The 27,916-nt window shown below is 39.7% G+C and overlaps 1 protein-coding gene and 1 long non-coding RNA gene across 4 annotated transcripts in view; one reads left to right on the forward strand and one right to left on the reverse strand.

Annotated features, from left to right (window-relative positions):
* Positions 1-1,731: 1,731 nt before the first annotated feature.
* LOC134732475 (uncharacterized) lies at positions 1,732-18,058 on the reverse strand. 3 transcript variants are annotated; one of them, XR_010115678.1, is made up of 5 exons: positions 16,432-16,676; positions 9,888-10,036; positions 8,179-8,254; positions 5,956-6,773; positions 1,732-4,490 (listed from the first exon to the last, which is right to left on the reverse strand). It is a non-coding gene; the product is annotated as an uncharacterized lncRNA (long non-coding RNA). The 3 variants fall into 3 exon arrangements; XR_010115677.1 differs by lacking the exons at positions 9,888-10,036; positions 16,432-16,676 and adding an exon at positions 17,754-18,058; XR_010115676.1 differs by lacking the exon at positions 9,888-10,036.
* PPP3R1 (protein phosphatase 3 regulatory subunit B, alpha) overlaps positions 16,809-27,916 on the forward strand; it is a 73,417-nt gene continuing 62,309 nt past the window's right edge. Inside the window, exon 1 of the mRNA XM_055242777.2 lies at positions 16,809-17,371. Coding sequence (XP_055098752.1) covers positions 17,369-17,371 — 3 coding nt within the window. The 5' untranslated portion in view covers positions 16,809-17,368. The remainder of the gene's footprint in view (positions 17,372-27,916) is intronic.

Genomic DNA, 27,916 nt, shown 5'->3' on the forward strand with positions numbered 1-27,916 from the left:
AGCTTCTCAGTTTAGAGATGAGAAAAATGCATCTCAGACAGGGGCTGTGATTTTGAGAGAAGTGTTTTCTATTTTTTTCCCTTTTAGAAAAATTTTTTGGGCTGGGCATGGTGGCTCATGCCTGTAATCCCAGCACTTTGGGAGTCTGAGGTGGGCGGATCGCTTGAGGTCACGAGTTTGAGACCAGTCTGGGCAACATGGTGAAACCCTGTCTCTACAAAAAAAAAAAACAAAAATTAGCTGGGCATGGTGACACACGCTGTAATCCCAACTACTTGGGAGGCTGAGGCATGAGAATCGCTTGAGCGTGGGAAGCGGAGGGTGCAGTGAGCCAAGATCATGCCACTGCACTCTAGCCTGGGCAGCAGAGTGAGACCCTGTCTCAAAAACAAAAGAAAAATGTTTTGTTAGAGTGGAGGACTGGCTCTGTTGCCCAGGCTAAAGTGCAGTGGCACGATTGTGGCTCACTGCAGCCTCAAACTTCTGGACTCAAGAGATCCTCCAGCCTCAGCCTCTAGAGTCACTGGGATTATAGGCATGAGCCACTGCGCTGGACTTTTTGCTCATTTTAAAAAGCCATTTTTAATTCAAGTTCACATTAACAATATTTATATCCGGCCAGGCGCAGTGGCTCATGCCTGTAATCCCAACACTTTGGGAGGTCAAGGCAGGTGGATCATGAGGTCAGGAGATCGAGACCATCCTGGCTAAAACGGTGAAACCCCGTCTCTACTAAAAATACAAAAAAATTATACAAAAAAATTAGCCAGGCATGGTGGCGGGTGCCTGTAGTCCCAGCTACTCAGGAGGCTGAGGCAGGAGAATGGCGTGAACCTGGGAGGAGGAGCTTGCAGTGAGCCGAGATCAGGCCACTGCACTCCAGCCTGGGCAACACAGCGAGACTCCGTCTCGAAAAAAAAAAAAAAAAATTTATATCCTACCAATGGACTGGGACCCAAAAATGTGCTGTGATTGCTCTATCCACATGGTGGAGAAATTGGGGCAAAGTTTTAGTTTGTTCCCCTGAAAGGACTAAGAAAATGCAGAGCAAAATACAGAACAAAACTTAAAGACCTGGATTTGATTCACCAACCTTTGTATTTATAAAACACATTAGCTGATTTTAAGAATGCACTGATTACTTCCTTCCATAAGAAGTCTCTTATTTTTAAGAGACCAGATCTCACCATGTTGCCCGTGTTCAAGTGCAGTGGCTATTCACATGCACCATCATGGCACACTGCAGCCTTGAACTCCTGGGCTCAAGCATTCTTCCTGCCTTAGCCTCCCAGTTAACTGAGACTACACATCTTCACCACAGCACCCACCTTGGGACCCCCTTTCTCATTTTATAAGTCTGATAAACCAATGAGTGATCTTAATTCAAACACATTTGAAAAAACTGAAGAGGAGGCCGGGCACAGTGGCTCATGCCTGTAATCCCAGCACTTTGGGAGGCCAAGGAGGGCAGATCACGAGGTCAGGAGATCAAGACCATCCTGGCTAACACAGTGAAACCCCGTCTCTACTAAAAATACAAAAAAAAAAAAAAAAAATTAGCCGGGCGAGGTGGCGGGCGCCTGTAGTCCCAGCTGCTCGGGAGGCTGAGGCAGGAGAATGGCGTGAACCCCGGGGGGCGGAGCCTGCAGTGACCCAAGATCGTGCCACTGCACTCCAGCCTGGGCGACAGTGAGACTCTGTCTCAAAAAAAAAAAAAAAAAAAAAAAAATACCAAAACAAGATTTAATGATGTTTAGGACTGATCTTCATCCAGCCTCTGCGAGCATTTCTGAGGGATTTGTCCTTCAAGTAAACATCCTATATTAACTGATGTTTGATACATTTTAGGATGATGAAATAAGCTAACTGCTTTGAATTCAGTTTTATACATCACTCCTCCTTAATTACAGGCCTGCCATCCTCCAACTGTGTTACTGTGAGAAGGACATCTATATGATGTTCTACTCAATCCATATATAGAAGCCACAACACAAGCACAAAGTGTTTCTTTTGAAAACTGTAAGCGACTTAAAATATATACACTTGATAATTTTGAAATATACACATCAAAATAGAGATATATTCTTAGGATATCAAAGTCTGGCGTTCCAAATTCAGAGGCCCATTTTTTTATTCGTATAAATTTGGGGATACAAGTGTAGTTTTGATACACAGATATATTACACAGTAATGAAGTCTGGGCTTTTAGTGTAACCATCATCCAAATAGTGTATGTTGTACCCATTAAGTAATTTCTCATCCCTCACTCCCTTCCCAACCCTCCCGTCCTCCCAAGTGTCCAGTGTCTGTTCTTCTACACTCTACGTCAATGTGTACACATTTTTTAGCTCTCACAAATGAGAACATGTGGTATTTGACTTTCAGAGCTATTTCACTTAAGATAATGGCTTCCAGTTCCATCCATGTTGCTGCAAAAAACATGATTTCATTCTTTTTTATGGCTAAGTATACATGGTATAGATATACACATTTTCTTTATCCAATCATCCATTGATGGAAACTTAGGTCTATATCTTTGAAATTGTGAACAGTGCCATAGATACCTACAAGTGCAGGTATCTTTTTGATATAATGATTTATTTTCCTTTGGGTGGGATTGCTGGATCAAATGATAGTTTTTAGTTTTCTGAGAAATCTGTATACCGTTTTCCATAGAGGTTGTACTAATTTACATTCCCAACAACAGTGTATAAGTGTTCCCTTTTCTTGCCAACATGTTTTTTTTTTAAATAATAGCCATTCTGACTTACATATCTCATTGTGGTTTTAATTTGCATTTCTCTGATGATTAGTGATGCTGACCATTTATATGTCTCTTTTTGAAAAATGTCTGCTCATGTCTTTTGCCCCCTTTTTAATGTGGTTACTTGGTTTTTGTTGTTGTTGAGTTGTTTGAGTTCCTTGCAGATTCTGGATATTAGTCCCTTGTCTGGTGCATGGCTTGCAAATATTTTCTCCCATTGTTCAGGATGCCTGTTCACTCTGTTTTTTATTTTGCAGTGCAATAGCTTTTAGTTTAATCAAGTCCCATTTGTTTATTTTTGGTTTTGTAGCATTTGCTTTTGAGGTCTTAGTCATGAATTCTTTGCCAAGGCCAATGTCTGGCAAAGTTTTTGGTTAGGTTTTCTTCTAGTATTTTTATATTTTCAGGTCTTACATTTAAGTATTTAATCAATCTTAATTTTTGTATATGGTGAGAGATAGGGGTCCACTTTCATTCTGAATATGGCAATCCACATTTTCCCAGCACCATTTATTGAATAGCATGTCCTTTTCCCAATGTATGCTTTTGTCAATCTTGTCAAAGACCAGTTGGCTGTAGGTAATTGGCTTTATTTCCAAATTCTCTATACTGTTACCTTGATCTATGTGTCTATTTTTATACTAGTACCATCCTGTTTCGGTTACTCTTGCCTTGTAGTATAATTTGAAGTCCAGTAATGTGATACCTCCAGCTTTGTTCTTTGTGCTCAGGATTACTTTGGCTATTTGGGATCTTTTCTGGTTAATACGAATCTTAGAATTGTTTTTTTCTAATTTTGTGAAAAATGAAGTTGGTATTTTGATAGGAATTGCATTGAATCTGTAGATTGCCTTGCTTTAGGCAATATGGCCATTTTAACAATATTGATTCTTCCAATCCATAAGCATGGGATGTTTCCATTTGTTTGTGTCATTTACAATTTCTTTCATCAATGTTTTATAGTTTTCCTTACAGAGATCTTCCACCTTCTTGGTTAAATACATTCCTAGGCATCTTGTGTGTGTTTTTTTGTTTTGTTTTTTGTAGCTATCCTAAATGGAATTGACTTCTTGCTTTGGTTCTCAGCTTGTTATTGGTGTATAAAAATGCAACTGTTCTGTGTACACTGATCTTATATCTCAAAATGTTACTAAATCACTTATTAAATCTAGTAGTCTTTGGAGGAGTCTTTAAAGTTTTCTAGGTATAAGATCGTACTGCTATTAAATAATTTGACTTCCTCTTTTCAAATTTGGATGCCTTTTATTTTTTCTCTTGCCTGATTGATCTGGCTAGGATGTCATATGTATGTTTTTTTAAAAAAAATTATGTCACAATTTAAGGGTGATTATAAATACCTACATTGTCATTGTAAATAAATGAAAGCTTGCCATGCTAAGATTTTGATAATCAACTTCAGTCTGTTTCTATTTAGGAGCAAATTGTTTACCTTGATTTAAAAACTTCCCTTACCATTATAAATTAAGAACAACTTCAAAATGTGGATAGCACCTCAAGTAACAGAACCAACCTGATAAAAAGTTCCAAATATGAAATCTAAGTTTTAAATGAAATTTGTGTCTAAAACCAACATATCACCATAGTACAACTTATTATCATCTAGCCTTTAAAGAAAGACTTTCAAAAAAAATTAAAGTGGACTTTTTGAATAGTTACCAGGTAAGGATAATGTTGTTTTGAGGAAGGAGGTATGTCTTTTAGCTTTCTGTATTGGAAAGAGTGAAATACAAATGATAATGCTAAATAGAAAGTAATGAAAAGTTTTCACGTTTCAAAAATCACTAAGATCTCTGGCTTTTGTTCAATAATGACCTTATTAATAATAAATAGTAAGTAAATCATTCCTTTAAAAATAAAGGCTTTAACTTATAACATGACCTCACCCACATCCCAAATGCTCTAGTAGCCTTTCCAGATAAGAGAAAAAGAGGTCTGTACAAAGGCCATTAAAAAAAACAAAACAAAACCTCTCCCTATTCTGTTTTCTTATAATACATTTCCTTTTTTAGGCTCTTTCATTTATGAGCTGCTTATTGCCTCTTTTGATCTCTATAATGAGCTTCATGGATTTTATTAAAAGAGTAGCAGTTAAACTTGTGAAACTGGAGACATGAGTAATAAAAATGGATTTTTAAAAACTTTTTCTTCTCAGATTTTCATTTCACTACCTTATTCTCAGGTTTTCATTTCAATTACTTCTCAGATTTTTATTTCAATATCATATTTTATATCTACAACCGCCAACTTTGAAATAACAAAACAATATTCGGCAGGATTACATGTTCAAGCAATGGGACCAAAGCATGATTGTGGTTTAAACAAAAAAAAAAATTATAGTTTAAAAAATCATTTTCTTACTCCACATATCTGCTTCCCATATATCTTGGAAATACACTTATTTATTTATTGTATAAGCAATACTGTAACTCTTAAAAAATTTACTGTTGCATATTACCATCTAATGAGTAGAAATTTATTTGGAAACAATAGAGAAGATTGTATTTCTGCCATTTCTACATAATAGCCCAAAATGTTCTAAATGAGAAAATGTTGGTGAATTTTTGGTCATGAATGTCTTAAAATGTCTCCATGATTTGACTGTTTTGACAAAGTCAAAGAAATTGGACCATTATCTCTCTTCTCATGGCAACTTCTGGGCTTATTGGATGACAGACAAATTGCCCAAGTCACTGGTAGCTTTAGTATGTCCTTCTGGGACTGTTCTTTATGGAGGGAATTGGCTTTTATTTATACATGGTTCTTAGGCTTAGGTTCAGGTACCTTGAACCACTGTTACCAAAGCTCTCCAAAACTTAATGCGTTATGTGAACACAAGATGTGATGAGAGAAACAGTTACAAAACAGCATGATCCTATTTAAAAAAGAAAATGAAATATATAATGAAATGTATAATGCACGTGTACACACACCTGCACCCCCCTGCCCCATCGTTATGCACCAAATGGCAGTATAACATAGTGGTGAAAAGGTTGGGTTTTGGAGTCACACAGATCTAGGTTAAACTTCCAGCCCCAGCACTTAATTTCTACTCTTCTCAGACTCAATCAACTGAGAAGACTTAAAAATAGCACATGGTAGAGGCTTCAAAGTGCTTAAAATTGTGTCTTTATAAACTACAAATACTCATTCCCATGCTCTTCCAGCCATACCTGTGATTCTTCGTTCCACACTAACCAGCCAGGCTCAGATCTCTCAATGCTTCTCCACCAATGCTGGGTCCCGGAGTACACTGTTGTGGTTCAAAGTTCTTAAACTCAGTATTCACAGTGTCTAACCTGCCTACCCATCACTATCTAAACATCCTGTAGATCTTTTTTAGCCAATGCCTATGTTACTCTATTATAAGAACATGACCATCTCTACCACTCCTTGATTTGAGTCTTCTGAGACTCCTCTCATGACCTCAACTTCATAAATCCTTATTCTTAAACACATATCCTTTGAACACCAGGATCTTTTTGTTTGAGTCTCCAAAGACCAATCTTTTTCTCAAAGCATCTTCTAAAGGCAAATGATTCAACATTTTTGGTGTCCAGATGAATGCAGTTTTATTGTACACTAAGAATATCCATAACTAATTAGACCTTGGATAGTTACATATTTAGGTTTAATTTAAAATGAATGCCATTATGCAATGTTTCATTTTATGCCATCTCTCTTTATGATATATCATTAAGAAGAGTTTCTTGTGTTGCTGTGTAACTTAGATAAAAATAAGCTGGGTGTGGTGGCTCATGCCTGTAATCCCAGCACTTTGGGAGGCTGAGGCGGGCAGATCACTTGAGATCAGAAGTTCGAGACCAGCCTGGCCAACATGGTGAAACCCTGTCTCTATTAAAAATTAGCCGGGTGTGGTGGCATGTGCCTGTAATCCTACCTACTGGAGAGGCTGAGGCACGAGAATCACTTGAACCCAGGAGGTGGAGGTTGCAGTGAGCTGAAATAGCACCACTGACAGAGCGAGACCCTGTCTCAAAAAAAGAAAGAAAAATAGATTAAAAATAGGAAATGTAGTCACACTTAAAGAAGGACCATAGGGTCTAATGCTTCTACGTTAGAAGAAAGGTCTTTTTTCTATAACATCAGTTTTTGTGATGAAAAGCAGATTACAAACTATCACGGTGGGCAGTACTCTTACTTTCCAATTTATCCAATTACATGACAGGGGGAGGTTCTGTTCAGTCATGCCAAATGTTTACACAGCATTGTAGACAGCACAATCAATTTTAAAGTGCTTTCTGTTACCTGCTTTCTGCAAATAAAACCATCCTCTGGTTCTTGGGTAGATCCACTATAATTGCTAATTTCAGTGCTTTATAGGATCTCATAAAAAGAATCAAGGATAGAAGACTGGGTTGGAAACAGGTGTAGGTTGGGGATTTCAAAGCTCAGGATTTGAGATTAGTGTAGGCAAGAAAGAAGGGATGACAGCCAGAAAGTATATAGCTCGAGCATGAGTTTCTGGAAGAACCTGATTGCAATTGTTATGCTGGAGGCTCTACTGCTTCTTCACTCTTCACCCTTCACTATTCCCCACTGCTTTTTGCAAAGCCTTTTTTTTTCTTGGCAAACCATGCTTATACAGATGCTGACAATCGGAAAGGACACAGGTCCCTGCTAATTGTAAATACACTGATTTATAGTAAAAGTAAGAACCTTTTCTTCTTAGACAGGGTAACTAATGACTATAGTGATGTCTTGGAACTAAAATGAGCAGCAATTTTGATATATAATGAGAAAAACAAATTGAAACTACGCAAAATCACCATTGACAAAATTTGTGCCTAAAGTGGAATGGGCCCTGAAACTCTATTGCTTTTGAATATAGGTAATTTGTTTACATGTTAATGCCTCTCTTCCTTCAGATTTGTCACTTGAGTGGTTAACAGAACTCTTTTTGATTTTGTGAGGAATTGAACATGCTCTTTAAAATCAAAGAACGTGTGGAATTCACTGAAAAAAAAACTTATTTACCAAACATTTCATTTTTATTCAAAAATATACAATTTTAAATATTTTCTTAGAACTGCAACCAACTTCCCCATTCTGATAAAATGCACAAAATGTATTTACAGTGCAATTTTCAGCTCTGACCTTGAGAATTTTAGAACTAGTGCAATTTGCCATTTATGCAAAAATAAATTCTTACAGTATTATAAATGTTATATATCTTATACAAATTTATAAATTATTTTCAAAAGAGTAGACTATTTTTTAAAGCACACTGATTAAGTTTAGTGATATAATTTCGAACAAGGAGGCATGGCTCATTTACTATATCTTAACAATTTACAATATCATATATACATAAATTATATCATATGTATTTATTTCTACAAGTATATTTCTTTGAAATATACTTTTTTGATTACCTTCATTTTCCTGGAAGAACAGCATTATAGATAACGTGCTAGTGAATATTTTGAGTTTGGTTCCAACAAGTTTGCCCTAAAATAAAAAACAAATGTATATGACAAGTTTAATTATTACAAAGAGAACCGATATAAGCAGTCAATTCTTTTTTATAAAAGGTATTTCTAATTTAGAATATGCACAAGGAATAATCTATTCTACCAGGAAAACAGAAGGAATTAACTACCTAAAATTTAAATCAGACTTGTATCTGTATCTAGTTATGATGTTACTTTTGTTGAAGCAAATCCTTCTATTACATTCATAGAACGTAGAGGAACAATGTTGCAGTTACCTTTAGGTACAAATAAGTGACTGGTTTTATTTTCTTTCAATTACTTTACTTAGGGTACCATGGAGAGAAAGAACAATATGATATAAAATTTTGCATAAATTTTTTTTTTCAGACGGAGTCTTGCTCCATCCCCTAGGCTGGAGTGCAGTGGCGTGACCTCGGCTCACTGCAAGCTCCGCCTCCTGGGTTCACACCATTCTCCTGCCTCAGCCTCCCGAGTAGCTGGGACTACACGCACCTACCACCATGCCCGGCTAATTTTTTGTATTTTTAGTAGAGATGGGGTTTCACCATGTTAGGCAGGATGGTCTCGATCTCCTGACCTCGTGATCCACTGGCCTCGGCCTCCCAAAAATATTTTGCATAATTTTTAGAATGGTGTATGTGCTTGGATAGAGAAATGCTATACAGCAATGTATATGACATATAGAACGTTTTATAACCAGATGCATATGTGGTTTATGTGTGTAATTGGTACAAATTATAACAAAATAACACATGCAGTTGACCCTATATCATATGACATTTTCAGGCCATATTATCTTCAGCTGTTTTTTAAAAAAATCTCTGAAGACTTCATTTGTCAGTTGTGTGGGTAGCTCCTTATGTGGCCTTAATGTAGTATTTGCATACATTACTTGACCCTTCATTGAAAAAATGATGGATACATTAGTTATATATATATATATATATACACTACATTATATATATAGTATCTGATACATTTATATTATAATGTATATACATTATAATGTATTATATATAGTATATAATACATTAGTTTTATATACTATATGTATATATAGTAATATATATATATGATTGGCTATACATCCAAACATAAATAATGATTACGGTGTTATGATTACAGATGGTTTTCTTTACCCTTTTCCATATTTAAAATATCTTCTATAATAACCATGTTAATGATCCAATACTGTTTCCCCTAAGGATCTTTTAGAATTAAGCTATTCCATTTATGCCACTAAACAATTATACAGTGTCCAGAGTCAGGCAAAAGAGAGAACAGGCCTGCTCAAAAACAATAGCGCAATGTTCAGAGTATTTTCTTCTCGTGGAAACAACAGAAGTAAAGGACATGCAGACACAGGTTACTAATGCCCAATACATGGCCTCAGTGTCCCCTGCTCTGTATATATCCCCACCTAGAAAATGCCACCCTAAGTTATGTTCTCGTCATTGTTTACTCACAATGAATGGCATTGCAGTGGCCTGGCTCCTTATTCCCAAGAGGAGTCAGTGGAGACTTCTGAGGTCTGCCATCTAAAACCAATTAATCCCTACTACATGTGAGTTATAGTTTGAAAATAACGTTCCCTTTTCTAGTGGTCAGCCTGATCCTGGAGTATATACCTTTTCAAGTATCAGATGAGTTAAGTTAATGGATGAATATTCTATGCCAAACCAATCTTCTTTGACTAGTTTACTCATTTTCTTTTCTTCCAAAAATAGCTTGTACTCTTATTTTTTCTTTGGAAGCCACAGTCTACCATCAAAGTTCCCTGAGAAAAATTTTGACAATTGAAAGAACCGGATTCAGTATGTTCATGCACAAAGTCCTGATTCAGTACTATGAAATGTTATTTTTATATTTTTAGATAGAATATACAACTGAAATCCTAATCCTTTGTTAAAGAATCTTAAGAATTTTTGTGAGATGACCCAAATATCCCTTACCACATGCCCTCTGCATTTAAAAATTTTTCTTTTTTCTTTTTCTTTTTTTTTTTGAGATGGAGTCTTGCTCTGTCACCAGGCTGGAGTGCAGTGGCACGATCTTAGCTCACTGCAACCTCCGCCTCCTGGGTTCAAGCAATTCCCTTGCCTCAGCCTCCCAAATAGCTGGGACTACAGGCGTGTGCCACCACGCCCGGCTAAGTTTTTGTATTTTAGTAGAGACAGGGTTTCACCATGTTGGCCAGGATGGTCTCAATCTCCTGACCTCATGATCCATTCACCTCGGCCTCCCAAAGTGCTGGGATTACAGGCATGCGCCACCGTGCCCAGCCATTAAAAATTTTTCTATAGTGTTCTGATTGCTACTTGAAATCTATCTTAAGGCTTTGGGTAAAATGTGAAAATTGTATTATAGGGAAAAATAAAAATCTTTCATGAAAACGAAGTACAATTTCTGAAGTAAATTAACTATTAATTTTATGCAGTTGCTAAAATATTTTTACAAATTAAAAATTTTCTATTGCATTTGTTGTGAAATATCTTTTTACATTGTAATATATTGTTTGACTGACACATTTTAATAAAGAATATATGAATTTTGGTAAAAGTACTGACAATATTCTTTAACATTTATTTGTCTTCAGTCTCTCATATATATAAAATCTAATATATATATTCTGATATTAGTATGTTTTAATTTGCTTGAATATATATATATATATATATTTTTTTTTTTTGAGGAGTCTTGCTGTTGCCCAGGTTGGAGTGCAGTGGTGTGATATCAGCTCACTGCAACCTCTGCCTCCCAGGTTCAAGCAATTCTCTTGCCTCAGCCTCCTGAGTAGCTGGGATTACAGGCACGCGCCACCATGCCCGGATAATTTTTGTATTTTCAGTAGAGATGGGGTTTCACCATGTTGGTCAGGCTGGTCTCAAACTCCTGACCTCGTGATCAGCCCACCTCGGCCTCCCAAAGTGTTGGGATTACAGGCGTGAGCCATCACGCCCGGTCTTTTTTTTTTTTAAAAGGGGTTTTAATTGCATGTTTGTTCAAATTGTTAAGAGCACTTAAGGTAGTTTAAATTAACTCATTATATTTGAAATGTGCCTACCTTTATAATAAACAAGCATTGTATCAGTGGTTGGTGATGAACACTTTGAGGCAAAGAACTTACATGAGTACTGCCCAATAGAACTTTCTTCAATGTCCAATACCATAGCCACTAGTTATGCAACTACTGAGCACTTGAAATGTAGTTAACAAGACAGAAGAACTGAATTTGTATTCATTTAAATTAATGTAAACCTAAATAGCTAAACGTGGCTATTGACTATCATATTAGGCAGCTTAGGCTAGATGACTATCCAAAATTCACACAGGAATGGCCTGGAACCAGAAGTGAGATGAGAACTAGGGTCTCACTCCAGTCTCACTGATTCATGTGTGGAGCTAAGCATGCAGATATTTTTGAGTGCATACATGCATTAGTGAGCCAACAAGTACAACAGATAGGTATTCTCTAGTGCCATAATAGTTTTGTTTTACATTTACATTGTATTTTCTGTTATGTTTAAGAAGATGGTATAAAGTACTCTTACTAAACTAGTAAAATGGAAATACTATCAAAGTCCAAATAACCAGGCTTTTTCTTGGTATTCACTTTTATGTGCAAAAGACCAAATAAATGAGACAGACTTTTAATTCAGATAAACAACATCATGACATAATCTAGGGCACCTCAATGGACACCTCCATCTGTCTTGGTCCTCTCTGACCACACTGCTGGACTCCCCAGCCACTAGATGACGTTGATCAACCTTTGATCTTGAACTCCTCCCTTTCAGCTTCCAGAGTATCCTTACTGGGTCTTCTGCTCTTCTGGTTTGTTCATCATCTTTCCTATCACTTCTTTTTCCTTCTGCCACTCAAATGTAGATGCTCCCTTTAGTTCTGCCTTGGCCCGGGTCTATACTGTTTAAAATCTCTGATCTCTGTCCTCTCTTGATTTCAAGTCATTTTTATGTAGATAATTACCCAACTGTAACGTACTCATATATGAAAAAATAATTAGCATAGAAAAAGAATAAAGCTCATTATGTAAAGAGTGTTAACAAATTGTGTTTAAAAACACTGTGGGCTTTTCTCCTAACACACAAAATTAGATATGAATGCAAGAGGTTTAGGAATAAATCTTATGAAGTCTTTTTCTTTCCTTTTCTTTTTGTTCCAGTGCATAGTATAGAAACAACTTATGTAACTAATTTATCATATAATTTTTTTATTAGGAAACTCCTAATTTAAAAACTGTCCTAATTTGTATTTCATCTAAAAAGTAAGTGAAAGAAGGCTTAATTTTGAACAAATTCAATATTCTTATTTCTCTTGTGAGAATTGGAAAAGTTATACAAAGTCCATAATTTTAAAAGTAGTTATATGTACAATTAAAGAAAAAAACCCATCTAGTACTTGGAATACATTTTTTTCCCAAATGCATTAATTCAAAAAGATACATATATTTAAGAGCATTATCGGCCGGGCGCGGTGGCTCACGCCTGTAATCCCAGCACTTTGGGAGGCCGAGGCGGGCGGATCACGAGGTCAGGAGATTGAGACCATCCTGGCTAACACGGTGAAACCCCGTCTCTACTAAAAAATACAAAAAAATTAGCTGGGCGAGGTGGCGGGCGCCTGTAGTCCCAGTTACTCGGGAGGCTGAGGCAGGAGAATGGCGTGAACCCCGGGGGACGGAGCCTGCAGTGAGCCGAGATCGCGCCACTGCACTCCAGCCTGGGTGAAAGAGCGAGACTCCTTCTCAAAAAAAAAAAAAAAAAAAAAAAAAGAGTATTATTTTCTACTATTGAACTTTTAGTAGCAAATATACAGAATTTCAGCTACATTATAATTTAAGTAGGCTTTTTGCAGGAAGGCCATTGTTTATAGAACTCTTTGTGAAATGGTTTCTATGGAGAAATGAGTTTCCAAGATGGAATTTAGATCCTTGGCAAAAATCTCTGCTGCTTAGCAGGAAGGGAATGACCCACTTCTCTTGGCATCTTAGGTGCCTGGGAGCCCTTTCTCAACCACACCCTGGAGTAGGGGGCTAGCTTGCATCCCTGCATTCTCCTCACTACAAAAAAGAATTCTGGGAAAGAAGGTGATCTATTCCCTATGCAACCTCAGTGTCCACTGAGAAGGGAATCTTGTGGTATGGAACTATGTGGCAAAAAGGTACAAAGTATTCTTACACCTGGAATTTTTAACGTGGGGCATGCATTTTATCTAAGAGGAGAGGCTGAAGTTTCCTCCAACCTTCCATTCTAAAAAGGAACAGACGTTGCTTTCAAGTGGTTTTAACTGACTTTCATTTTTAATTGGCATTTTCTTCCTATGTACAAGAAGAGTAGAAAAATCAAATATAGTTTCTAGTTGATGTTAGTAAATATAATCATTACTAAAAGTGGCCATTTGGGGAGTAATACTGTAAATACCTTAAACAACTACAGAAATGGTCATTTGTTTCTCCTGAAACCCTTAAATATTACACATAAATTAATGGCAGTGATCAGTCCTTTAAGAGTAAGGCAACTTTCTAGATGTCACTGTTATCTTAAAGGTCTACGGAGGAAATAATATCCTGTGTCATTTCTAACTTCCTAATGGTAGAGACACAGAAGCCTGAGGTTGCCTATGGTCAAACATGACTGTAAACATTACCCTCTTTTTTTTTTTTGAGACAGAGTCTTGCTCTGTTGCCCAGGCTGGAGTGCAATGGTGGTGCGATCTTGGCTCACTGCAACTGCCATCCCCCAGGTTCAAGCAATTCTCCTGCCTCAGCCTCCCAAGTAGCTGGGATTACAGGTACGCGCTAAAACACCCAGCTAATTTTTGTATTTTTAGTAGAGACAGGGTTTCACCAGTTTGGCCAGGCTGATCTCGAACTCCTGACCTCAGGTGATCCACTAACCTCGGCCTCCCAAAGTGCTAGGATTACAGGCGTGAGCCACTTTGCCCGGTCTACCCTCTTTCTTAAAACTTTCTTTTCCTTTAATTTTCTTTCTACCTAGCAGCTTTATTATTATCTCTGGGTCTTTTCCTTCTCCTATCACTAATTAAATAAGGAAAAATTTGAATATTTCATTTTAATCTTTTTTAAAGTTGATTCCCATATCTCTATTCCTTTCTAACCTGCACTTTCGGCTTCTGTTTGGGTGCTTCCACTGGGATAGCTCATCAGCAACTAAAACTTTGCATCTTTAAATCTAAACTCATCTCTTCTCACTCAATAGCCAAACTTTGGACTTCTCCATTTCTCTTAATGTTAACACTATTTCCTGTCATCAAAACTGGTCACCTTTTATTTCTCTCTCTCTGTTCCACACATCCACTATGTTGCATAGTCACTAGTCCATTTTTGCTTCATGTTATTCATACTCGCCTTTCCTTTCCTCTGCCATTGGTATCCCTTACCACCTCATGCCTACTGTTACTAATTCTTGTAACTGGCATCCCTGTCTTAAGTGTTTCTCCCTTCAATTTATCTGACATAATTCTTTCTGATAATCATCTAAGAGCTTGTTAAATTTTCTAGGAAAAATAAGCCACAAAGATATGTCCATTACCTCTTATCTAGTTATTTAAAAACATGTATGCTTTTAGCAGGGCTATTTGGTACATACATATTTAAAAATACATATGCTTCTGCAGGACTATTTGGTACCTGTTCTCACTCACACTAAGCTTTACACCAAAATTTAATGGAAAGAGACAAAAAGGAGAATGACTACTTATCACACTTTTTCCCCCCAGCCTTTTGTGGAAAAACCTATTAAACGTGCATTTTGGATTTACTTATCTTACTGAATTCAGACTAGTATAAATTGCCACCAACACAACAAAATTATGGGTTATTTAAAATCCACTGTATTCCAAATAGCTCGAATTCCTTCTTAGTACATACCCCTTAGTTAAAATGATAATTTGATTTTCACTGAAATTGTCCAAGGGACACAAACAAATGCAGTTAGCATGATTACCTCTGGTAAGTGGAGAGAGGAAGAATTTTGCATACAGTACTTTTTCTTAAAAAGCACGTCTTTTTATGATAAAAAAACTAATTTTAAATAGTATACCTAGAAAACGTTACACATATACCTTAGTGACTTTTTCTTGTTCTGTAATATGTTAGTATCAAATAGCAACATATTTAAATCAAGAAACTTGTGGAAGAAAGTGTCCCTTCTTGGCCTTTCCTTGATACAATCACTGTGTGACACAGCTTGTTATGTCTAAGTTCTTTTCCTTATTCATCCTGACACAGAAGCAAAGTAGGTCCTGAAGGAGGAAGGGGAGGGATGGAGAGGCGGGGAGTGGGGGGATTGAGAGAGACAGAGAAAGACAGACAGAGAGAGGGAGACAGGAACCATTTACTCCTAGGGCAAATCGCTGAGCGTTTATTAGAAAAAAATGCATGCTCATCATATGGAAAAATAATTAGCACAGAAAAAGAATAAAGTTCTCATGTAAGGAGCATTAAGACTTTTTTTTAAAAAAAAACACAATGGTTTTTCATAAAACGACTCAAAGGCTTTATCAATAAGGAGTTTCCGATCAGAAAACATCCTCTCTCTCTCACACACACACACACACACACACTCAAATACACACAAGCGCGGGCGATTATCAAGGCTTGTAAAGGAATAACTGGTTAAAATAGTTGCAAAATGTTTTCTTCGTTATCCTCATCACACCTCTCCTGACAGCTTTATTTCTTCTCTCGAACATTAATTTCCTTCTTATGCTTTTCTGGGTGCAATTTCCTATTATAATCTGAATTTTCTGGGAAGATAATTGCCATAAGAGTGGATATAGCTCTACTAAAAGGATAAGCGGACAATCTACATTCGAGTTTTTTTTTCCTTTTTTAAACAAAGACTGATGGACTCCGCCAAAGGGGAGTCTGGACGGTTTACGGGAATGCAGAGCTGGGTGGAAAGTCTTTCTGCGAGTGGGAAGTATCCCTTCTCCTCGTTTGTCCAGGTTCTCCCCACGCCTCGAGCAGAGGCCAGCTTTGGCTGGCTTCCCTGTCTTTGCAACCTGGTTCCTGACTCTGCCAATTCATATTACAGATGGGCCTGCGGGTGCTGCACCGGGGTGACAGCAGTCCTGATGGGCCGTGCAATTCTGTAGTGGATCCAAGTCGGTACACGGATGCACAGATACCTTTGACTGCCTCTCGCAGGACTTGGATTTTTCCTGTTCTTTTTTTGGGCCGCATCCGGGTGGTTCTGACACCCTAAGACTGCTCCTCTGCTCCTCCTCTCCCGCAAGGCTTCCACTCCAGGGCCCATGTCCCCCTTACGCTAGCACTCGCGCACCCCTCGCGCTTCCTCCCTCCCGGGCACCCTCGCATTTCCTCCTTCCCCTCCCAGCCTTGCTTTCTTCCCCGCCCGCCTCCAGCCACATGACAGGAAGGGCTCCGCCACGCGACGTCACCGACGTCCGCGCCCCCGCCCCTGGCCTCCCCCCACCGTGCACGCAAGGGGCGGCCGGCTGAGGGGCGAACGTGGTTCGCGCGCTCAGCGTTCCCCAACCAGAGCTCGCCAGAGCGCCGCGGCACCCGCCGCCGAGCGGGGCGCGCGGGTTCCCGGATGTGCGGCGCTCGCGGAAGCCCCGCCCCGCCGCCGGCCCGCGCGCGCCCCCGCCTCCGCCCCGCGCGCTGCAGCGCTCCGCTCTCCCCTCCCTCTCCGCCCTCCCCCTTTTTCGTGCCTTGAGGTTGCGGGTCAGCGCGAGCCACTGCAGTGAGTCCGTCACGGCTCCGGCGCGAGAGCGAGGCTGCAGCCCCCGAGTCTCCCGGCCCTCTTCGCCCCCTCTCCCCGTCCTTTCTTCTTCTCTGCCTCTCGCCGCTGCTCCTCCCGCGCTCTCCGGCTCTGAATCTCGACCTTAATTTATTTCCCCCTACCCTGCCCGTTCCCTCGCGTGCCCAATCACCCGGCCGGCGCGGGCCCCGCGCGCCGCCTCCCCTCCCCCACGCGCGCCCCCTCCCCGCCGGCGACCCGAGGGCCGCAGCTGGGCCGCCGCCGCCGCTTCCTGCGAGCCCGCCTGAGCGCAACACTTCTCCGAGCCAGCAAGCCAGCGAGCCGCCGACCAGCCGAGCAAAATGGTGAGACCTTGGCTTCCTCGATGCACCATCCCTCCCCCTACTGCTGCCGTCCGGGTCGAGTGCGGGGGCGAGCCCTGACGCCCCCGGTCGGCTGTGCCCCCTGGAAAATTCCAGAGACCCGGGCCCGGCGGGTCCCACGGCGGTTGCGGGCGAGCCCGCGAAGGCGGCGGGGCGGCTGATGACAGGACGGCGGCGGGGCCCCCGCGCCCGCCCCCGGCCTCTGCGGGGCGCCCCTCTGCCGCTCGGCCGCCGCCCCGCCGTCGCCCCACCCCCGCGCCGCCGGTCCCGCCCGGCATCGACCCCCGCGGGCACCCCTGGCCTTCAGCCCGGCGCGCTCCCCTTCTCGCGACCCTCCTCCACGTGGACCCCCCCCCACACTCACTCTGTTTTTCAAGTTCGAGGGTATTCTGAAATCCTATGGAAATAACAATATGTGGCAAATGGCGCTTTACATAAGAACCACTTTCTCTCCAGAGCTGCTGCTTCTCCCACTCACTCCCTATTTCCCAGCAGTGACTCTTGGTAGGGAACCCTGCCACTCACTTCCCCTCTCCTGCGAGCGTCGGTTTAGCTGCGGTGCGCAGCCTCGCGGGGTTTCCTTTCGCTGCTGCTTTGCACGCTGCCCTGGGGAACCGGAAAGATCCAACGTGTTTGTTCACGAAAACATACGCGAACTTGATCTGGGAGAAATGGGGACGCTTAATTTTTCATGCTTCTCTTACTAGCAACGGCTTTTTCATTTTCTTTGCTACCTTCGTGTGTCTCTCTTGGAGTGGTTGTTTTTGAATCATGGCGATTTAAATTTGTCTTTCCTTACCCTCACATTAATCCCTAGGTAGAATTCGCTGCTGTAGTGTTTCAGACCGACGCTAGGGGTGTGTCTCCCGCCTCTGTCGCTGCAGCCAAGAAATCAACGACGCCCTTTTAGCCTGTTACCTTACCGGTTCTCTCGCTCGGGGAAGCCCTTGTCGTTAGTTTCCTCTTTGTAAATCAAGAGTTGTATACACAGTAGAGAAAGTTCAGAGTGCTATTCCGCGTATATCAGATACTCCATCATGTGATTCAGTTGTTAGGCTTTCTCTAAAAGTCTTTGAACAGTTGTCAGAAGACTTAAAACTGGTTGACGGTGGGTAATTTCTCGCATCTTTTCACTGTATGGTGTCCCACCCTGTATGTAGAATTTAAGTGCTTCAGTATATGTGGTGGATTACTGAAGGGGGGAATGCTGTTGCTTACAACTTAAAATCGATTTGGTGAAATCGATTTTAAGGGAAGAACGTGAAATTAGAATGTTCAGGTAAGTCAGCTTTTATTTAAAATATAGGGGAAGTGAGTAAGTGCTTACTGGTGCACTTAAAACCCAGATTAGGAGCAGAGTTAAATGATTGCCGATTTTGATGTGTAGAGGAAGTTTTTCCTTGCCAACTTGCTAGGCAGCTCAGAGAGGCAACTTTGGCACCCAGAAGTCACAAAACAATTTATGAAGATCATAGCCATTCATCATATAATCTTTTTGTTGGCATAGTCTTTTGAAGTGAAGAATTGCATTTCAGTGCTTTAATAGAATTTCCTTATGCACATACTTTAGTTGAAAGGCAGGATCTTGAAGATCTTTGTTCATTGCAGGGAATGTTTTTACTTAGGTTTCTAAACAGCACATTTGAGGAACAGTGATGTAGCCTTTTGTTGTTCATATATTATATAGCGAAGTGGTATGGTTTCCAAATAGTAACTCTCTTGCGGTGCACCCCCTCCTCTGTTTTTTGAACAACAGACTGAAATTGGGAAGTTCTCTTTTAGCTCTTAAATTTCTTATTTTCCTGTTACTCTGTTGTCTTGTCTTTTAAAATATTTTACGGTGTATCAAACGATGTTGTGTCCTGCCAGGTCATTATATTCCTTTTCTTCCCAGCTCCCTTTTCAGTATTTCTTAATTCAACTGTTGGGTTTTTTTTTTCCTCTTTCATCCTCCCAATACCATTTCAGGACCTACGTAATGTTTGCAGTGGCTTTCCAACTTTAGGGTTATTTTGGTCTGCTGAATACAGTACTGGTTTGAAAGTATCAAGACCATACCCATAACTCAACTTTGCCATATGGGATGTCGATTAACCCAAATAAATCAGGCTTTGGAGTGATCTGGTTAATTATTCTGGTTAATTGAACATACAGTTCTGAAAACTTTCACACCCTTTGGAAAATCTCTGTTAGAACTCTTATTATTTACATTCTGTCAACAGCATTTACAGTATTTATGAAATATCACTAGTTAATTCAAGTATGGAAAGTAAAAAGGCTTATAAGATTTAAATGAACTCTCAAGGATCTTTTCTGACAGGTATTAATTTTAGTTGGTGCCTTAAACGTAGTTTGTTTCTTTTTTTTCTGAAAGTTGAAGTCTTTCCCTCCCTTCACCCTTATTTGAGTTTTAAATTGTTAAGCGTCCAGGGAGAATGAAGGTTATATGTTAAAAAAAAAAAAATCTTGTAAATACTGAGCTCCTAGGAATTTCCCCTGAACGAGGTGTTTTATATACGTTTTTGTTGTAACAGATAATACGGATTTTGTTCTGGATACTTATATGAACATAATATAAAGGTAATTGTTTTACGTTTTGTTTCTTAAGGGAACTTTAAATTTTATAAAGGCCTTTTCATGTCTTTGTGCTTTTAAACTTTTAAATTGTTTTTTTATCTCCGTGATCTGCACTTAGAACTTAAATTTATTGCCGTCTATAACTGTATGTAGAGTTTTACACGACGTATTCTAGTTCAGATTCTGTGGCAAAGGCCACCTTTTAGAAAAAAAACAACCTGTCTTATGACCAGCGGAATTAAAATTCACATCTGTCCTGAGAAAATTTATCCACTCATTTTGTCCCATAGTGAATGAGAAAATTAAAATGGCTCAAGGTATAAAGTAAAGAAGCTGACTAAGGGTCAGTCAGCAATGAGAGGGACAGACAAGTATGGAAGGATCAGGCAACTGTTATAGGTAGTAAGGCAGTATAAGGCAGTCACCTAGGGCCAGGAGGATTAAGTAAGTCAAACGGTGGGCCTGGAGTCTGGGGCAAGCACCAGGGATTCATTCCTATCCACAAATACTTGTAGATTTTGTCTGCCGTTTACTGGTTGTTGTGCTCTCTGTTGTGGAGGATATTGCAATGATTAAGGCAGGTTTCCTACCTTCACTTAAGTAGAGAATGTAAGACAAATGCCAGTAACCGTGAAGTAAGTTAGCATATGATGAGTGTCATATGAATAGTACACACAAAGCATGATAGAAATTTAGGAAGGAGCAAGATCATTTTCACCTGGGATTAGGAAAAGTTTTATGAAGGAGGTGATAATTGAGCTAGCTGGGTCTAAAAAGATCAGGGTTGCAGTAGGCAGAGCTGGAGGCATCTAGAAGAAGGCACTTTAAATCCTAAAGGTAGGAAGAGATAATGTACATTTGGAGCACTGATGGTTCCCGAAACAACAGCAAAAGCATCATCTGGAAACTTGTCAGGCCCCACCCTGGAACAACTGAATCCAAAATTCTGGAGATGAGCCAAGCAGTCTTAAGTTTTATAGGTCTTCCAGGTGATTGTGATGTAGGCTGAACTTTGAGAACCACTGTTTAGAGAATAGGAAGGAATGTGTTTATTTAAAGTTGTAGTCAAGTGTCTCTTAATATACCTAGCACTAACTATATGTACTTAAGACATGATTGTTATCTCCAAGGAAATTAATCAAGTAGGGTAAATAAGACAGTGATTATGCAGTGTGCTATGTGCTATTAACAGACTAAACATGGGATGCTGTAAGAGCACATGGCCGGGAAGAGGCTTAATCCACACTGGGGATGAATGTCACTTAAAGCTTCCTGGAAGAAATGGTGTCTGAACTGAGTCGTGAAAGGATGAGTATTTAGCCAGTGAGGAAGGGCACACCACATAGAGAGCTTCTGTTCGAAGTCATGGAAGCATGAGATATACAAGCCATCCAGAGAACTAAAGTTTTTAGCGTGGCTGGAGAGGAAGGGGGTAGTGTCTGGTGGATTGACACTAGATCATAGAGGGATTTGCATATCATGAAGGAGTTAATCTTTTTTCTCCTAAAAGCAGTGGGAAGTTATTTTCAAGCAGGAGAATGACGTTTTCTCATTTAGTTTTTTAAAGAGACCATTCTGATGGCCGTGTGGATAATAGCATAGATGAATCTAGACATGAGGATTCAGAAATAATTACAGTAATTTATATGAGACAGAAGAATGTGAAAGAATACAGTAACAATGCAGATGGATAGTAGGGAACCTACAGGAAATACATTTGGGCGGTAGAAGAAAGAAGTTGGTAACTGTTGGATGATGGGGAAGAAAAGAGGTGGTGAATTCTGCTTTGGTTTCTGGCTTTGGATAATGCTGTCCACCCAGCAAATATTTATTGAGCACCTACTTGGTTAAGGTTAGGTTTTAGGAATACATGGGCAATACTGTTCCTGTCCTCGAGAAACTTCCAGTTTGCTGTGATGACTATTGTTTCATCTCTAGGCTTCTATTATTTGGTAATTAGTGCTTGGGATGCTATGTTGCAAGACTCCAAGTTCAATAGGATAGAGTGCTATGAAATATTAACAGTGCCTGCTACATACATATCATGGCCTAGGAGATAGCAGAAAGAACTTGATAGCCTGGAGGCAGAAAGAGGCACATGTGTTTGAACAGTGATTCTCAAGAAGTGGATCCTGGACTAGCAGCATCAGTATCATTTGGGACCTTGTTAGAAATGCACATTCTCCTAGGAGATGTAGGAGAATAAGGTTTTGGGGGAGTGATGAGGATTTTTATTTTTTGCACATGCTGAATTTAAAGGAATCATGGGTGGGCTAGGCACAGTGGCTCATTCCTACAATCCAAGCACTTTGGGAGGCCAAGGCAGGTGGATCTTGGGCTCAAGAGTTCCAGACCAGCCTGGGCAACATGGTGAAAGCCCATCTGTACAAAAATACAAAAATTAGGCAGGCACAGTGGCACACGCCTGTAGTTCCAGCTACTCAGGAGGCAGAGGTGGGAGGATGGCTTGAGCTTGGGAGGTGGAGGTTGTGGTGAGCCAAGATTGTGTGACTGCACTGCAGCCTGGGTGACAGAACAAGACTGTTTTGGGGGGCGGGAGGTGGGGAGGGAATAGTAATCTTGGGTTATCTAGGTGATTATGGCCAACAGGTAATTGGCTACCTATATCTGGAGCTCAGAAGAGACATCTGGGGCTTGCATTAAAGATTTGAGCATTGTCTGTGCATTTATATTAGGTAGTAGTTGAAGCCATGAAACTGGGTGAAATCCTGTGTAGAGAGAATATAAAATGAGACGTGAAGAGAGTGAACTCTAAAGATGGTGCATGTAAAAAGGCAGGTAGAGGATGAAGAGCCTGTGAAGTTTGTCATTGAATAGCCAGAGAGATAGTTGGGAAATGAGCAGCACAGCATGATGCCAGATTGAAGGGAGTCTTAAGGAGGAAGGAGCCAGCAGTGAATAGATACTGCAGAGATCAAGAAAGTGAACTTAAAGATGTCTTTTGGAGATAACAGGAGAGTTTTGATGACTTGGTCAACAGTAGTTTGTTGTAATGGTGGCAAGGGAAGCCAGGAGGTAGTGAGACATTGAATTTAGATTGCTCTTTAAAGCTTTGAGTAGCAGAGAGGATGGAAGCTAGAGAATTTAGTTTTGAGGAAGGATTTATCTTGGGGTTGAAAGAAAAAGTCAGAGCCGGGCACGGTGGCTCACTCCTGTAATCCCAGCACTTTGGGAGGCCGAGGTGGGCAGATCATGAGGTCGGGAGTTCGAGACCAGCCCAACCAATATGGTGAAATCCTGTCTCTACTAAAAATATAAAAATTAGCCGGGTTTGATGGCGTGTGCCTGTAATCCCAGCTACTTAGGAGGCTGAGGCAGGAGAATCACTTGAACCCAGGAGGCGGAGGTTGCAGTGAGCTGAGATTGTGCCAGTGCACTCCAGCTTGGACCACAGAGCAAGACTCTGTCTCAAAAAAAAAAAAAAAAGAAAGAAAAAGTCAGTAAAAAGGGAGAGATTATCTTTTGCATTTTTTCAAAGAGAAAAGACAGGATTATTGACAACTTAATATCTCCAAGGAGGTAGAAGGGAGTATATGACTCTCCTTAGACAAGAAGGGGAATTTTTCTCATCCTTTTAACATGAAAGAGAAGGAGAAAAAGATGAAAACTATTATGTAGGTCATGTAAGAGTTTAGGCTGGAAAGGAAGTCATGTGTTAAGTTGTAAATGGTTTAACTGAGTTCAGTTTGGTCCCATTGGGGAACCATTGATTAATCTAGAAATAAGATGCTGGGTGACTTGGAAAGGGTGGAAACTAGATGAGGTGAGTTCCACAAAGGAATACTGCTTTATAGTATTACCAGTATGAAGTTATAAGGATTTGAAAGCAAATAAAAATGGAGGCATTTTAAATATAGAGTTGAAAAGAGTTAGAAACTGATGATGAGGAAACAGTCATGAAGGATGACCCAACCTAGTGATTAGATATAAAGATAGCACATTACAAATAAAACCAGGAAAGTAGGAGTGAGTTGCTGGTTAAAAGTAGTGTTAGAAGAAGGTGAGCTTGGTTTTAGATAGTTAATTTGATAGGCTTGAGACATTATACTGTAATTATTTAACAAATGTGATAATGTACTTGGAAAATAAACAGAGTAAATTTTTTTTCTTTTTGGAGACAGGATCTTGCTATTTTGCCCAGGCTGGAGTGCAGTGGTGCGATCTCAGCTTATTGCAGCCTCTACCTCCCAGGCTCAAGCCATCCTCCCACCTCAGCCTCCCAAGTAGCTGAGACTACAGGTGCACACCACTATACCCAGCTAATTTTTGTGGAGACGGGGTCTTGCCATGTTGCCCAGGCTGGTCTCAAACTCCTGAGCTCAAGCAGTCTGCCCACCTCAGCCTCCCAGGGTGCTGGGATTACAGGTGTGAACCACCAGGCCTGGCCTAGAAGCAGAATACTTGAGTCAGGGTAATAGCTGATTGGATAGTTGTAAAGATGAAGATTAAGGAAATACTGATGGAATTGGTCATTAGAAGAATATTGATAATTTTTAAGACTAACTTCAGTCATGTCCTAGGTGACAAACATAAGATTGCAGGGGAATGTAAACTCTATGAATGCAGAAGCCTTGTCTTTGTCTTTTCATTCTTATGTTCCAGATACTTGGTATATGGTAGATGTTAAGTACTATTTGAAGGAGTATGTGAAGTGGAATAAAGGAATAGGTGCTTATCGGATATTGAAGGCAATGAGTGTCAGTTTCTTTTTTTTTTGAGACGTTTATGAAAGAAAGACAAAGGATAATTAACTTCAGTGGTTTACAGTTGGAGTAAGTTCTTTTTTGGTAAGAGAAATATGTGGATATTCTTGAGAATTAGAAAAGCCAGGAGAGGGAGCTGTAAGAGCGTGATTAATGGAATGAGCTCTAGAAAAGTTAAAAAGAAGAGGATAAAAGGAAAGGATAGACATTAAAAGAGAGAGAAAAAATCAGAGTGAAGAGAAATAGGCCATGGCAACAGATATGTTTTAATAATGGAGTTCATACCAGGTGGCCTAAATCATCTTAGTATCTCAGGATAATTTGAGGCAAGTTAATTTGCTGAGGTTGACATTGAGGCTGAGGGAACTGGGGTGGTTTTGAGGGGTGAGGGCTGTGGAAGAGGATTGTGTTATCCAGTTTGGGGAATTGTTAGGTAGTTAACAAGGTAATAAATAAACATAACTAAATAGTAGCCAGGACCTAGGAGAAGGCAACAGTGGGTCAGTGACCTAGGAAATAAATCTAGAAAACAGGGGTTTTAACCAGAAAAGAGCTTAATACTTTGGCAGTCTTTGCTTTAGTAAACTCAGATTTATTTGTTCTTCTGATCAATTTACATAGGTCTAAAAGGAATCATTTTTTGAGTCCAGCTTTTAAGGAAGGAGGAATATGTTTTAGATCCGTATGTTAATTTTTTTTCCTAAAGTTCTAAAGACACTACATTAATATAGTCACTTAAAAATTCAAATGATATTGAAAGATCTAAAATGGAAAGTAAGTCTTCCCTGGCCACCCCTCCCCCAGTATTAAGTTTCTTGTTTATATATTCTTCGAAGAGTTTTTTTGTGTGGGGTTTTTTTCCTTCCTTTATTTTTTTTTTTCCGCGTGTGGCAACATAAGGATTTTATTATAATTTAGTTCTTATTAAAAAGATTGATTGTAAAAGAGTTTTAATGATATGCTACTTATTACAAACTATGAGTAAACTCATAGTTCACTCATTACAATCAGTTTTAGTCCAAAGTTTTAATGGTATTTTAAATGTAAACAATGAGTCAGAAATAATTGATAAATCTAATTAGGTAGCAGTTTTATAATGATAGAGGTTGTTACTTTAATGAGGGTCTGAACTATGACCATGTTCTTAAGAAATTATTCTGGGGAAAATAACATTTTACTAGAACTTTTTTTTGTTCTTATTTCTACCTGATATCTTATTAAACATCACATGGATAACAAATTATTAAAAGAGAAAATGACTCCTAAAGTATAATGGATAAAGCATCTTTTTTAACTCAAGCTTGATTGATTAAAATGTATTCCTCATTTTTGCCCTTCCAAATAAGCCTTTTCTCCAGTAGCCCTCATCTGTTCTTCCCTTTCTGAATTTTCTCCATACACTCCATAACAAAGGAAACTCACGGTCAACATCTCCTCAGTGTTTGCGAGTTGACAGTATAATTCGGACTAATTGATAGGTCTGGCACAGGAATAACATTTCGATAAATGTGTTCCTGGGTTTGTCTTTGGATTTTATCGTCTTGTACTATGAAATATTTAAAATGTTTGACGATTTCTGTAGGAAATCTTTTGAAATTTAGCACTAATAATTTAAACAATTCATAGATTCCTATACTGTTCTTCCTCATAGAGTTTTGTTTTGTTTTTTAAATATTTCTTGTAAGTAGTGAAAAGAGGGCCAAATTGGTAGCCCTGTTGGTATCCCAAAAAAACATTCCTGTAGATGAGATGTCACATTGACTTGTTTTTCTGGTGTTGGTAAAATCACTGGTGTGTTGGCCAGCTCTTTTTGTAAAGAACACAGAGTATTCATTTTTATTTTTATATTAGAATTAGGTATGCATTTTAAAACCTAGTTACAATAGAATGAAGCATAGCAGCCTACAGAAAGGATGTTACCCTTGGCCTTTACTAGCACTATTCATTAGTACTTTATTTTTAATCTGTCTAGATTCAGGGATGGTTTTCTTTCATATCCTCCTGAGTGTAATGCCATAAGCAAGCCCCTATTTTAGGCATGCGATAGGCTGGCATTGTTTAGTATTTCTTGTAAGACAATCTTTAACAAAAATTGGAATCTCAGGAAAAACACGTGATAATGGGCAATAAGATAAATCTGTACTTATGTATTTGTTCATGGTGCACCTATGTTCCCTAACAAATAGAATTTCATGAATAATAAACTAACTTATACTCTTTCTCAAGTAAAGAGTGAGCTTATAAACAGAGGAATGCTTCAGCTGTATCTTGCTGTCTGACAGTCACACTGCTTTTACCTTCTTTCTGGACTGTTAACGTCTGTTCATACATTTCTTGTTTTTCTTTTTCTTTTTTTTTTTTTTTTTTTTTTTAAGACGGAGTCTTGCTGTGTCGCCCAGGCTGGAGTGCAGTGGTGCAATCTTGGCTCACCGCAACCTCAGCCTCCTGGGTTCAAGCGATTTCCCTGCCTCAGCTTCCGAGTAGCTGTGATTGTGGGCGCGCACCACCACGCCCAGCTAATTTTTGTATTTTTAGTAGAGACAGGGTTTCACCGTGTTGGACAGGTTAGTCTCAAACTCCTGACCTCGTGATCCGCTTGCTTCAGCCTCCCAAATTGCTGGGATTACAGGCATGAGCCACCGCACCTGGCGCATTTCTTGTTTTTCAGTCCACCACAGTTCAGTGATGTTTAATTCAGTAGACACTAGCTGTATGTGGTTGTTTAAATTTTAAAGTTAATTAAAGTTAAGTAAAAGTATAAATTCAGTTCTTCATTCACAATATCTAGGAGTACACAATAGCTACATGTAGCTAGTGGCTACTGTGTTAATGTAGATAAAGAATGTATCCATTGTGGCAGAAATTTCCCTTAGATACTGCTTGTCTACAATGATTTTGCACCTGCATGTCAATGAAACTTACATTGGTAGTAATCTTTTTTTTTTTTTTTTTGAGATGGAGTCTTAGTCTGTGGGCCAGGCCGGAGTACAGTGGTGCAATCTCAGTTCACTGCAACCTCCGCCTTCCGTGTTCAAGTGATTCTCCTGCTTCAGCCTCCTGAGTAGCTGGGGTTACAGGCGTGTGCCACCGTGCCTGGCTAATTTTTGTATTTTTAGTAGAGACGGGATTTCACCATGTTGGTCGGGTTGGCCAGCTCCTGACTTGTGATCCGCCTGCCTCGGCCTCCCAAAGTGCTGGGATTATAGGCATGAGCCACCGTGCCCGG

This window comes from Symphalangus syndactylus, chromosome 14, assembly GCF_028878055.3.
Source record: "Symphalangus syndactylus isolate Jambi chromosome 14, NHGRI_mSymSyn1-v2.1_pri, whole genome shotgun sequence".
NCBI classification, from domain to species: domain Eukaryota; kingdom Metazoa; phylum Chordata; class Mammalia; order Primates; family Hylobatidae; genus Symphalangus; species Symphalangus syndactylus.